At 40.4% G+C, this 14,002-nt stretch overlaps 1 protein-coding gene across 3 annotated transcripts; it reads left to right on the top strand.

Moving 5' to 3' along the window:
• Nucleotides 1-862: 862 nt before the first annotated feature.
• On the top strand, nt 863-5,106 carry spaca6 (sperm acrosome associated 6). Of its 3 annotated transcripts, none has more exons than XM_034103352.1 (9): nt 863-1,104; nt 1,202-1,288; nt 1,462-1,533; nt 1,763-1,786; nt 1,876-1,953; nt 2,971-3,068; nt 3,811-3,967; nt 4,684-4,861; nt 4,996-5,106. In XM_034103352.1, exons 1-9 carry the CDS (start codon nt 891-893, stop codon nt 5,066-5,068), a joined length of 981 nt encoding a protein of 326 aa, XP_033959243.1. In that variant the 5' UTR covers nt 863-890; the 3' UTR covers nt 5,069-5,106. The 3 variants fall into 3 exon arrangements, with proteins under 3 accessions (XP_033959243.1, XP_033959244.1, XP_033959242.1); XM_034103353.1 differs by having other exon boundaries at nt 2,965-3,068; nt 4,695-4,861; XM_034103351.1 differs by having other exon boundaries at nt 2,965-3,068.
• Nucleotides 5,107-14,002: the final 8,896 nt, after the last annotated feature.

The raw sequence follows: 14,002 nt of genomic DNA, 5'->3' as shown, positions 1-14,002 counted from the left end.
GCTTGTCTGTGTGGAGACAGATGAATGCATTAGTACCCAGCTCACCCTGCCACTGGAAATATAGTAGGTTCATGTATTAGGCACCCCGTCTGGTTGCCATGGAGATGCACCGGGAGTGAGGGACCAGAGAAGAGAGGAGGAGGAAGGGAGACGAGTGGGGGATACAGGATGTGAGGAGGCAGTCGACTTGATTTGTAGTCCCGTTCCCTCTTCTTCCTCCTCTGCCTGTCACTAATGTGTCCTCTCTTTGCTCTAGCACCTACACTCCTCTTCTTTGTTCCACCTATATTTATTTGTTCTACTACTACATCTTTTAAACCCCACAAGCAAGAGTCTGACTCTTTTTTTCGCACGATTTGCACTTTCTCTCTGCTCAGTATTCTATTGATGACCCTTTTGTTCTCCGTCTCGCCACCTCCCTCCCCACCAGTTACACATTAACTCTTTGTATATTTGTCTTGTTTTTTCTTGCCTGTACGCTTTCCACTTTATCCCTGGTCACACGTAAGCATTTCACTTCCCAGTCTTCTGCTCCTCTCTCCCCCCTCGCCTCCTTGGCTCGCTCCATCTCTGTGCTCTGCAGTAAAACTGGTGCATTGAGGCAGCAGGAAATGGGGACCAGAGACAATAGAATGGAGGGAAGAATGGAGGTGTGATGCTCTCCTCTCAAACCCAAGCATGTTAAGGATACATAAGCAGGACACTTTCAAAATCGTGCTTACAATGTCATGTGGGATATGCACACTAAATGGATAATGAAAGCTTTAATTTGTAACCTTCTCCTGGATATACAAAACACCGGAATGTCACTGTGTGGTCACCATGAGCCCAGGATTTGAATGAAAACAGTTTATACAGAATCAGCTTGAGTTAGATGCTCACGCTGCAAAATGTGCAAATCTGCTTTGTGTCTGGTGTGTGTTAGCTTGCTGTTAGGACCCTCTCTAAGCTGCTATCAGTGCTTTGTTGAAGTGCAAGACAGTCTTCGCCTGTGTTGGGGTCACATTTTGACCGAGCACAATGTTAGAAATGTGGACTCCTGCTTCAGGAAGCTGGACCGCATTTTCAACAACCATGAGAGAGTGATTGAGGCTGGAAGAGTGGGTACGAGGTTGTTTTTTTATGTATTATGTTTCATCACGAAAGACAACGTACACAGTAAGAAAGATGGTTTATATTTTGATGTGTGTGCCTGTTCCAGGTAAGGGCTATGACAAACAACTGAAAGAACTTCTGGATGGGGAGATCCTGCCCATGGTGGAAGAGTTTGACAGAAAGCGGAATAATGGTAGCTGAAAACCTGCTCTGATAGACACATAACTGCACAAGTTAATGAGTCTTTAGGGTGCCAGGAAAGGAGGGGAGTTAGAAATGAGTTTTCAAAATGATGCCCTAAAGCACACGATTCACCAGGATGTGCTGAGCTGAATATTTCTGTTTCCCCTCCTCTTCATCCATCAGACACAGTGTATGAGGAGAGGTTGCAGACAGCAGCAGACAATTTCATCGCAGCTGCCTCCAAACTGCCTAGAGGTGAGACAGGGTCTCTTCCCCTTTCCTTCATCTTTTCATCTATGGTAAGACCCCATATTAGGTCATTACAGCTCCCTGTGATCTCTGTTCTCTCTCTGGAGTGAGCTAGTTATGTTATTACATCCTTTCAAATAGTGTGGAGAGTAAAGGAAGCAGGTTGAACTGACGACTTCTGGGTGGAAAGAAACTCATGAATATAATAAATGACTATCTTATTTTGTTTTTACAGTCTCTGGATGCCTCCCTCCATGTGGTTAGTGTTTCTTCTTTTTTTTGTCTATTTCTTATAATCATTCATGTTGTTGGACACTAAATACTCTTGTACTTTTATGCACCCATCAGGATTTCAGAGTGCAGGTGCTGTATACAACTGTATTACCTGCCAGTATGACTCCTGTGAACTCCCTCTTGACTGTCCAGGTGGGTATTCATAGTTCAACATATTACTGTTACATCACAATTTTCTAATAGTTAAAAAAGGGTGTACTAATCCAGACTTGACACATCCTTACATAACTATAATATCACCTTCATAAGCCTCCACTCTTGATCCTTGAAATTCTCTGTTTTTGATCCTTGAAATGCTCTTAGCAGGAAGTCAAGATTATAAAAAAAAAAATGTGACAGAGGCGAGGTTTTATTTCCACACATTATATATTTTTGCACAGAGCCCCCAAGGTACTCTTTAAGTCCTTGGCTTCTTTATGCAAGGTAACAGTTGACTCCCACACACGGTGGTATAGATTCATATCAAGCCTGTGCAGCGCAGTCACTGTTTAGCATTTCATCACTTTTACTCCGCTCCACAGAGACTGGGCTTAAGTATTATCATTAAGGAGGGCTCAGACTGCAAGAGCTGCCCCCCAGTGAATGTTATCTATAAATTAATTTCCAAAAAAAGATAGTTGAAACTGCTATTGATGTGTGCAGAAAATGACCCTATATCTAGTTTTCGTATATATATATATATATATATTAGGGCTGTCAGTCGATTAAAATATTTAATCGCGATTAATCGCATGATTGTCCATAGTTAATCGCGATTAATCGCAAATTAATCGCACATTTTTTGTCTGTTCTAAATGTACCTTAGGAATAGTTTTTAATACTCTTATCAACATATGCTTTATGCTAATGTTTATTATCATTTGAACAATGACAAATATTCTCATGAATATTAAACAACAACCTCTGAACATCACAAATATTCGCCTCAATTCAACCTGGAACCTCTCTCATACAATAATACAATACGTGTGTGTGTGTGTGTGTGTGTGTGTGTGTGTGTGTGTGTGTGTGTGTGTGTGTGTGTGTGTGTGTGTGTGTGTGTGTGTGTGTGTGTGTGTGTGTGTGTGTGTGTGTGTGTGTGTGTGTGTGTGTGTGTGTGTGTGTGTGTGTGTGTGTGTGTGTGTGTATATATGTTTGTGTCAGTTAAAGAAGTTACAGCAATGGAGAACAGCAGGAGCCAGATGTGGTGTGAAGTGCCATTTCACTTACCAGGAAATATTGAGGTGATCTGGAGGTTTGCAGAAGAGGTACACACACCCTATGATGAACTATTCAGGTTCACTGCAAATTACTATTAAATGAATACTTAAACATTTAAAACAACACATTATGACTTTCTTCCCAAGAGTTAAATTAGAAGATTGATACCACTCTTGCTGAAGCTGTGTCACGGGACCAGTAAGCTTACATTAGCTTAGTTTAGCTTAGCTTAGTTTAGTTTAGTTTAGATTAACATTTGAAAGCAGGAGGAAATAGCTACAGCAGCCTGGCTTTGTTCTGAGGTAAAAAAAAAAAAAAGCTTTCATAAAGCTACATTTGCCACATTTTGTCAAATAGCAGTTGCATTTATAAAGCTAACAGTTTAATTTGTTTATGTGAAGGCTGTGTCTGAGCTGTAACGAGCCAAATGTTTGACTAACCAACACATTCATTCCTTTCCAACCCACATAAATAAACATTAATGGCAACACTCAATAAATAGACACAGCGCAGGCCTTACATTCATCCTTTTAACACCAACCAATACAACACAGCACAATTTTCACGTTTTGGAGAGGTTGTAGTTTTATATAAGGAGTATGTATGGGACTGTTTATTGGCCTGGACATCACTGCAACCTGCCAATAAATACTGCAGAACATATGTACCATCCCGTAACAATTTGTATTCTCATCACTTTAAACAAATTAGTTATAGCATGTTGACTGGTGGGTACTATAATTTACTTTGGAATTGTTATAATTATTTTTATTTAAAAAACTTGGACAGGTGAAAACCCAGCAGGTGGATCAGTTTAAAGAAGTTACTGCAGGCCTGGACACAATTTATTCCATCCCTTCCAGCAGCTTGCAGCATGTGGGCACCTACCAGTGTGAGATCTACTCAGTCCAACGCTCCATTGTCAGGCTCTACTTCTATCTCACAGGTAACACAATACACTACTTTCAGATTTAATTTTACTCTTTGTATTAGATGTTAAAACTGATGATACAAAATGATGCTATTTTCTTGGAATATTGTGAATAACTTTGAGGAGGAATTGTAAACAAATGGAAAGCACAAATAAAAGCCAGTCATAAAAAAACTCCTCAAATCTGTGGAAATCGTCAGTTATGAAATCACATAACAAGGGCTCAACGGCTGTGCCACAAATCAAATCATGGAGGCAATCAATATAATGACCCAATTCAGATTTCAGTAAATTAGTGAATGTGTATTTATGGATATACTTGCATGGATATGCATATTCATACAATTTGTATGTGTGCATAGTGCATACACAGTATCACAGTATGTACTGTACAATTACATGTGTATCTTTCCTGGTTAAGTATTTATATAAATTCTTAATAGACTTCACTGCACTTTTCTTTTAGTCGTGTTGTTCTTTTCTTTTATGCTTATTTTTCTCTTAATGATTTAAGATTGAACTGTTATATAGACAACTGTTGAACTGGGGGGGGGGGATAACAACCCCACAAATTATGATTGAAGGTAATGACAAAGTATGAAAGATATTTTTCATATATTTGTTTTTATTTAGCATTTTACCAAGTCCATCACCATTATCTTTTGCTGTTTGGGCTCAATGTGAGTTGAAACTCTCTCTTTCTTCTCTCTGTCTCTCTGTCTCTCTCTAAGTGACCCCCCAGGTTGTGGCCGGCCACACAGAGCTGCAGGAGATATTCGACCTGTCTCTGCTCCCAGGAGGGCGGTTTCTCCCTGCGCCTGCTGGTCCCCCCCACTCCCTCACCACCTCGCCACTGCTTCTCACCGCCTGTTTGACGGCTTTGCTTCTGCTGCTGTTCCTCTCCATGGGGTAAATACAAATCTATTATTTATACAATCTGACACATTCACAGCAAAGAAATGTTCTTGTGAGGCCAAGATGCACCAAGCTAAGGCACATATTAGTTGTTTTCATATGTCCTACTTTTTCTTTTCCTGTTGCAGAGCTCTGTATTGGTCAGTATTACCAGAGCAAACAAGTCATGCTGAGCAAGAAGAAGAATATTTAGGATTGTGAGAGTTTTACAGATACATGTACTGCAATAAAGGCATTTAATCCAGCATTTGGGGTTACGTCATTGTTTACAGAAAGCCTGTGTGTGACTCTTTCTGCCACTAGAGGGCAGGATCTATCAGTGGAGCTCAGTGCACCGTGCTGCATTAACAACAAAACGTGTTCTCTTTGTGTCTCACAATGATGAGTAACGGACTAGGTACTCACTTTACATTCCGTATAATGAATACTTTCAGTTTTGATATGTACCAAACATTCTTCCCATTTCAGTTGTGCACTTTTGCTGGAGCTAAATTGAAATGCATAACCTACTAACAAGATCAAAGTATGTGTCCCCAAATGTGTCAAATACATATACAATTCAGAGAGTTTTACCAGGATAGATGGTGACGTGCCAGTGTTGTCCAGATACAATCAAATAAGTAACCTCAAATCAAATATCCTTGTAGTGTTATTAGCATGACACAGTACATGTACTTGCTTTTGTTTATTGCTACTGTACCAATAAGTAAGGTGTATGACTTCAGGTAGGACTTGAATTGCTCCACTGGCTTGTCTGATGAAGTGAACCCAAAGTCTTCAGGTGACCACAAGGGAGCAGCATTAACCACCCGCATGTCTCGTATCAGTAAGCAGAATGAGGAGAACACATGACCGTACCTGCCAATCCTACCGACAAAATTAGGTAATCAGAAGAAATGGAACCACAGTAATTACAGGTATAAACCATGTATTTAATATACAGTATTGCATCACTTTTTGTATTTTTCACAAAAATTGGTCATACAATGTTCAGTCACTTTAGTGCTTGGTATGTAGCAGACTTGGCTTTCTTGAGAAGTTCAGGGTCTAGTTTCCAGTTGTAGCAGGTGAATTATTTGAAGATGTTTATCTTCCCTGCCAACAGACCTTCGTGTGCTTCTCTCCTCTCCGCGATACCTTGATAAACTCGTGATCTTATCTTATTAATTCCCACCCCTTGGTGGGCTTCTTCTTCTCGGGGGTTCTATTCATCGCGGAATTTCCATATCAAAACTGTAGCTGTGTGTATTGTTGAATTGCTAAATCGGTAGGCGGTAGAAACATGTTAAAAGCGGTAGACTACCGCCCAAATCGGTAGCGTTGGCAGGTATGTACCGATTTGGGCGGTAGTCTACCGCTTTTGACATGTGTCTAACGCCTACCGATTTAGCTGGCTTTCCCTATACCGATTTCAATCTTCCCAAATTATAAAAAATAAAAATTCCCCATGGCGCAGACAATGGACTCGACTTTGGCTCCTATCCAATGAAATTGGATTTGCTCATCACGTGATTAGTGTTCGGTCTTGGCGCCCCAGTGTTGTTTATTCACATCAGAGATGTTCAACAATACACACAGCTACAGGTTTTGATATGGAAATTCCGCGATGAATAGAACCCCCGAGAAGAAGAAGCCCACCAAGCGGTGGGACAATGTGTTTAAAGCGGACAGCAGATCACGAGTTTATCAATATATTAAATACATGGTTTATACCTGTAATTACTGTGGTTCCATTTCTTCTGATTACCTAATTTGGGGCGTGCACATTTTCCAAGCGCAAACCTACCTCTTTTGGATTTGGAAAGGTTGGCGTATGCATATCCTAAAACCTATTAGAGTATATGTATAGTGTGCATCATCGGGGCTGTGGTCCAGAGAAAATCTGGTTGCTAAAGCTAAGGACAATACGCCCCCAAACAAATCTGAATCATATGTGAGTATGGGGAAGTACTTCTATTGCTTAACAGACTTTAACTGAGTATGTGACCCTGGAGTCATACTTGCAATCATAAGATTTGCTTTAATGGACCAGTCAAGTGTGGATGTCACCAAACATTGCGTAACATATTCTCTTTAACCCTGTATTCTCTGGAATATGATCTTATCAAGAAACAATTAATTATGTTAGTGATTGTATACTTTGCTCGTCCTTAATAAAGAAAAGCATAGGCTACACATGGCTGCTTTGGGGCAGTATGACCAATCTCTCTGTCATGTGCAAGTTCTTAAGGTTGTTACAGTTGTTTGATCATTTGTACTTTCACTCAGTTTAGGAGGTTGATGGTCAACATGTCAATGTATCTTTGGGCAAGATATCTAACCCCACAGTGGTCCTGGTGGCTTGGCCAAATGTGTGTGAGTGTGTGTGATTGTAGTTTCCCTGAGCAATGGGTGCACATTGTGTGGCAACCTCTGTCTCTGAATAAATGTGTGTGAGTGGGTGAATAATGAGTTTGATGTACATTAAATCAAATCAATCAAATGTTGTTGATATAGCCCAAAGTCACAAATTACAAATTTGTCTGAGGGGGTTTTACATGTTGTACAGAATAGACACCCTCTGTCCTTAGATTCTAGCATTGTACAAAGGAAAAACTACCAAAGAAACAATTAATTGGTGAATATGGAGGATTTTGTGGAGGTTCTATTCTGTAAAATAGAACCATATATATGTAAGTAATACAAATACTGATTAATATCATAAGTCAGAAAATTAAAAGACTCTATGAAGTACATGCACACACAGATACGAATAACTTCAGTCATTATTCAGTATCCATACGTTTCAGGTTATTCAGTTAATTAAGTAGATAATAAAATAAAAGTGCAAAAAATGTTCTTTTGTGAGTAAGAAAAATGTATATATGAAATAATAGCAAATAGTAGATATTTAACATTTAATAACAGATATTTATTCACGGTCTGCAGAGGAGCTTTGATGATTATCTCAGGTTAAAGCTTTGAAAAAGTGAGCATTTATCAGGAACAAAGGGTCTAATGAAGAGTTTCAATGAATTAGCAATATAGAAAAATAGAAAACATTGTATTATAGTTTGAGGTTATCTGGATATCTCCTTTTTTTATCTATGCATAATTACAGCTCTACTGTAGATAACACGTTCGCAATCGCATCAGCCCAATTGCTAATCTCACTTACCACATCACATGAAGCTAAACTTATCTTTTGAGAGTATGTCCATTTTGAGTGAGATTGCACTGTCAATAAAGCAAGTCTCCTAAAGAGGGTAGGGAACAGTGTGTTTAAAGCTTGTACACATAAACACTCAGTAAATTAGACAAACTTCAGCAAAGTCTTACGTTTTTGATGAATGCTCTGCTACAAAGAGTTTTACCTCTTTCTTGATAGTTAAATAGTTGCTAAGAACCTCCTGTTTTGTTCTGATAACTGCGGGGCAACAGACTGTAACTGTGGTTGGTGGTTCCAGGTACAAGAGGGAGATAACGGACTCCTCAGGCACAGTCTGCTCTTGTGGGCATCGCCCCACCAATCAAGTGACTGGAAACCACATCACCCATTCTTAGTGCAAAAGAGACTCATGACTGATAGAGATAACACACAAAATCAAAGATTTCCACTGCAAGACCAAGTAATTCAGTATATTATGTGCCTGGGATTTTGGAAAATCAGGAGTTACGTCCACCTACAGTAACGTTTATTGTCATATCATAAACACAACTACGGTGTAGTTATGTAATGAAGGAAAAACTTGGATCACAAGTTCCCAAAACAAACAAAAAAATTGTGCAAGCTCAGGCGTTAAATAGTCTTATGGCCTGTGGAATGCAACTGTCCCTGAGTCTGTTGATTTCTGTCCTGATGCTGCGTTTCCACCTGCCAGGCGGCATCAGACAGAACAGTTTGTTGCTGGGGTGATGTTTTTTTTTTTTTAATACTGTGGGCTTTCTTCCTGAGCCGTCCTGGTGATGTGCAGTTTCCACCACCCTCTTTATGGTTGAGGGCTTGTAACTACATGCCGCACCAGGCCGTGATACAGCCGGACAGGATCCTCTCTATGGTGCACCTGTAGAAGTTGCAGAGTATCCTGGGAGTAGAGGAGAGGGCTGAGCACACAGCCCTGAGGGTCTCCAGTGTTGAGGATCAGGGTGGAGGATGTGATGTTTCCCACCTGCACTGCCTGGGGTCTGGCCGTCAGTTAGTTCAGGATCCAATCACGGAGGGCGCTGCTGAGCCCAAGGTCCCTGAGCTTGGTGAAGAGCTTGGAGGGCACAATGGTGTTGAAAGCTGAGCTGTAGTCACAGAACAGCATTCTCACATAAGTGTTCTTCTGGTCCAGATCCTGTTTGCTCCGTAGGCAAACTGCAGGGGGTCCAGAGAGTCAGGGAGGGAAAGTGTGATGAATGTTTTGACTAACCGCTCAAAGCAATTCATGATGATGGAAATTAATTCCAGTGGGCGGTAGTCATCGACGCAGGTGATTTTAGTCTATTGTGGCCAGTAACGATGGTGGGGTGTTTAAAACATGCGGGGACTATAGACCCTTGTTAGTCATTGTCCTTAGTCCCGCCCACATGTTTCTGGCGTCAGAGCCTTTGAAGTCAGACTCTACTTTTCCTTTGCGGTTCTAATTGCCCTCCGGAATACCTTGAGTTCCTGTACTCGTCCAAATCTCCGCCTCTGTGGACATTTAAATACATGAAGTTTAAAAATACTACGTTACTCTAATATCCGGTATCTCTTGTCAGTTTTTGGTCTTACATATTGGTCTTGACTGAAATGTCTCAACAACGATAGGATGAATTGCTATGAACTTTTGAAATTAATGGTAAATGTCTTCACAAGTCCACTATCAGGGGACCAGAGGCTGTGACCTGTATACGGGTTGGGATCTTCGGTTTCTCCATATAATCTGGTCAATGTCCCATTCTATAACAGCAGGTCCCAGGTAGGCTTAACATTACCAATGTGATTCTGCTTTAATCCAAGCACACCCAGCCTTGTTCACAAAGAGGAGCTGATAATCTGACTCAGCAATTTATTTATTTGTATAAAACACCCTAAAACAAAACATTTTTGGACAGATGACTTTAAAAGAACAATCAAAACCATTTAATATGATTTCCTTTATCTGAGAGACTTATCTGTTACATTCTTTAAGTCAATAAAGTGGTTTAACATATTTGTTAATGTAAGATTTTTTTGCCATTTTAACATTGTGAGAATCTGTTTGCATTTAAGAGTAATACAAGCATGACAAACAGCTCTTCCAGTGGATAAAACACAATGTGAGGACTGACTGGGACTTGCGAGTCTTATGAAGCACTTTTGCAGAATCTAATTATAGTCAGACATGACTCAACGCCTTACTTGTCATTTATTGGGCAGATTGTTTGTATTTTTTTCCATTCAGTGGAGTTGCTGGGGCAACTGATGGTGCATTTTGACAATCCTTACAGCAGAGAACCTGAACCACAAAGATGTGAAATTGTATCTGATTGTATCTGTGGTTTAACTTGGATTATATGAGTCTTCATTGCACTTTGCTCTGTATTGCTACTGGACTGACTTGAATTCATGTTTCCCCTCTTTTGGACCCAACTCTCTCTTTCTCTATCTTAATAGGTAATGGGCAACAGAGGGGTGTGCCCTGAGTTTAAAAGCGTCATTAAGGTCACACAAAAGCTCTTTCAGCAGATCTTACTGTTGACTGACTCATAAATGTCTCCTTTTTCTTACAGAATTGTGTGTGTGTAAAAGGTAGCATTCCCTTTCTTTACCTGTAACTTTGAACCGTTTGAGGCTTTCGTTCCTGTTTATAATATAGTACACATTCATAATACTAGGAAGCAATCAGCTTACTTGTTTAGTTGCAATTTATCATAATTTGAAATCCCTTATGACGACTGTTAATAAGGTCTTTGATGTTATGATGTTAAAGCCTATTTTCACTAGAGCTGACATGTCAAATGAGTTTGTGTGATGATCGTTAACCTGCTGTGTACCTCCTCAACTGTGAACTAGTCACATACTTAATCTCAGGCAGAAATCATATGGTTGTGATTCAAACTCAGGAATAAAAAAAAACCTCAAATGTATTTATTAGACTGTCTCTCTAGCAGGAGGACTTAATATTTTTGTCAGACTGTACTAGAGTTGTAGATAAAAGTGAATATCACCGTGCTGTGAATTCATATTTTCTTCTTAAAGGTCCCATGTCATGGCCATTTATACTGATAATAATTCCATCGTTGAGGTCAACTAGAATAGATTTATATTGTGCAATTTTCCAAACTCACATTGGTTTCTCATACAGCATCTCTGTATAGTATGTGTATTCACCCTTTGTCCTACACGGCTTGTTGGAGCTCCTGCCCCCTCCCTGTGAGCCCACTGTGCTCTGATTGGTCAGCTCGCCCACTCTGTTCTGATGAGTCTACCACCGTTACAGCGGAACATCAGTGATTATGTGTTACAATGGCGTTAGCAACCAGAAAATGACCCCAGTAAGGACAAACCGATGAGAATGCTGCGTGGGGTCTGGGTGCCGTGTTGGCGGGACGTTGCGCGGCTCGCTGCTGCGAGGAGCGGACAGTGTGAGCTGGGTTCATTTCCTTGCTGCTGGGGGGGTGCTGAGGGGGCTGCAGCACCCCCATCTGCGAGGCTCCACTAGCAGCCGCCCTCCCCACCTCCCCCGCACCCCCAAACGTGGCACACCTACAGCGTAAGCGCACAACAGTTTTGCTGCTGAGAGAGTGTGGCTGAAGTCGAATAGTTCATTTAGCTTAGGAACCTTCCTAACGGAGTGAAATGACCCGGAAGTCCCTCAGTGGAAGCCATGATGAGCAGGGGTGGTTCTAGGGGGGGCAGGGGGGGCCAGTGCCCCCCTAACACTGACCTCTGACCCCCCTAAAGATGAAAAGTCATTCTAGTCGGACCCATTAGAGCAGTGCACTCACTTTCACTGTCCGGCTGAAGCGCCCGAAAAACAAACACTTTAAATCTCGGATCATCAGAGGCTGTTGCATCCAAGAAAGACTGATTGAAACCTACGTTTCGAGAGACTACCACGATAATTGAAGGTGATTTAAACTATTGTATCCGTGTAATTGTAGATGTAAAGTAGAGATGTAACTGTTCATTGCCTTTATTTTTATATAAATATGATATGGTCTTAGTGCAAAAATTGTACTATAACTTAAGCTGAAGCTAACAGTAATAACTATAAGATATATCTGAAATAAATAAGTGTACTGAAACAAATACCAATAACTGTATTGCATTGTTTTCTTATGCCTAATTACTTCATACTGTCTAGTTCTCTTTTTCGTCCTGCATTTATTGTGCCCCCCTCAGAAAATAACTGGTCCCCCAGTGGCCCCCCCAGTCAAATTGGTCTAGAACCGCCACTGATGATAAGGGCTGTCCGAATTCTCTAGATGATAGGAAAGGAGGTTTCAAACTTCCTTTATAACCTCCTTTAGCTTAGGAACCACTGGACCACCCTTACCGAAAGGAGAGGAGAAAATGCTGCCCCACAATGCCTTGTAGCCGCAGCATTTGCTGTCACACAACAGTCAACAAATGATTATGACGGAAAAATTATATCATGAAAGTTACGGTGCTTACTAAGCATTTTAAAACGTATGTGGTAAGTTGCCAAAGTGCTTTGTTTTGAACGTTCATCAGTATTATAATCAAAAAGAGAAATATGAACGTTATCAAATAAAGTCAACATTTCACTGAGCTGTGTGGGGTTTGTTCAACTTTTAAAAGATGTTTGAATGGTGATATACACAGTGATAGATGTTAAGGACTAACGTTTATAATAAATACATTTGTATTTATTTTAAGATATTTTCATACAATCATACGTATTGGGATCATTTGTATTAATGTGGACCGGAGGGAGAGGGTGATGAGCATAAGTTTCACTTTTCTTTTTTATTTCAATTCCAACTTTGGTCATGAAGAATATGTTTCTCTGTTGTCCACGTTCATAAAGCAAAGCAGCAGCATCAGAGCAACGTGCAGTGTCTCTAGATGAGTTTACAGTAGTCCCTCGTTCTTATTGTACATCCATGTTGTAGTCCGCAGTATAGAAAACTGTAGTTTCCATAGTTTCCCCAAAGCAGCAGACGCACATTTATGACGTCCGCTGCATAGGCGGATTTTGAAGGGGGGCAGGGGGGGCATTGCCCCCCCCCTAGTGGCTGAAATATGTTACAGCATTACTACGTCTAAAACTGTTCCAATACAAATATTTCGTATATCAATATTTTAATAGATGTAATAAAATGATTGTTACAATACAAATCTGAATAATATCAAGTTTTGTTTGAAATCATTTCATTTTTGAGCAGTCGCATGTTGTGACGTGTGAGGTTAAGGACACATTTCCCTCGCTTTTTTTTGCATACAAGTGATTCAGCTATTGTATTACAAGAATTAGCAGTAATGGATATTCGGCGATTACCTAACCCAAAAGACTATTAAAAAGGACAGCTATCCAAATATATACAAGATGCTTGTTGGCACTGACTCTGCCTATCGGATCTGCCACCTCTGAGAGAAGTTTTTCTGCAATGAGGAGAATTCGGAACTGGCTGCGGTCAACGATGGGAGGAACAATATTTTCCTCACTTGCGGTTCTTCACATTGAGGACGACATAACCACACAGCTGTCACCTGAGGGGATAGTGGAGTCGACATAATGCGGAACGTAAAAAAAGGCTTCTACTTCTGCACTAAGGTAGGACACTGGTTAATAATATTGTAGCGTGTTCAAGTAACCCGTTATTTCCACACACACCCCCGCCTCTGTTAGTACACATTTACTGACACAAACATTTGTATCATCTGTTATAGACCCAAATACGTTAAAAAAATAAGAACTCATTCTCAAAAAAGATAAACGCCATTCTTAAATAACGAAAAAAGCGATCATGAAAATGTTTCCAATAAATGAAGAAAATGATTTTTGACCACTTTGTTGTTCAGATATATCACATATTTGTAACTAAATTATACATTAATTGAAACAAAACACGGTATAAACTGAGGAGTGACTCTCGTGAGGTTCATGTATTTTCTTCACTCCGCTGGGAAACTGCTCTCATGTCAAGAAGCATCAGATCAGTGCATGCGCTGCATCGTCC

This window comes from Pseudochaenichthys georgianus, chromosome 16, assembly GCF_902827115.2.
Source record: "Pseudochaenichthys georgianus chromosome 16, fPseGeo1.2, whole genome shotgun sequence".
In the NCBI taxonomy this organism is placed as follows: Eukaryota; Metazoa; Chordata; class Actinopteri; order Perciformes; family Channichthyidae; genus Pseudochaenichthys; species Pseudochaenichthys georgianus.
The sequence above is the reverse complement of the archived record's forward strand: the minus strand, read 5'-3'. Positions and strand labels throughout refer to the sequence as shown.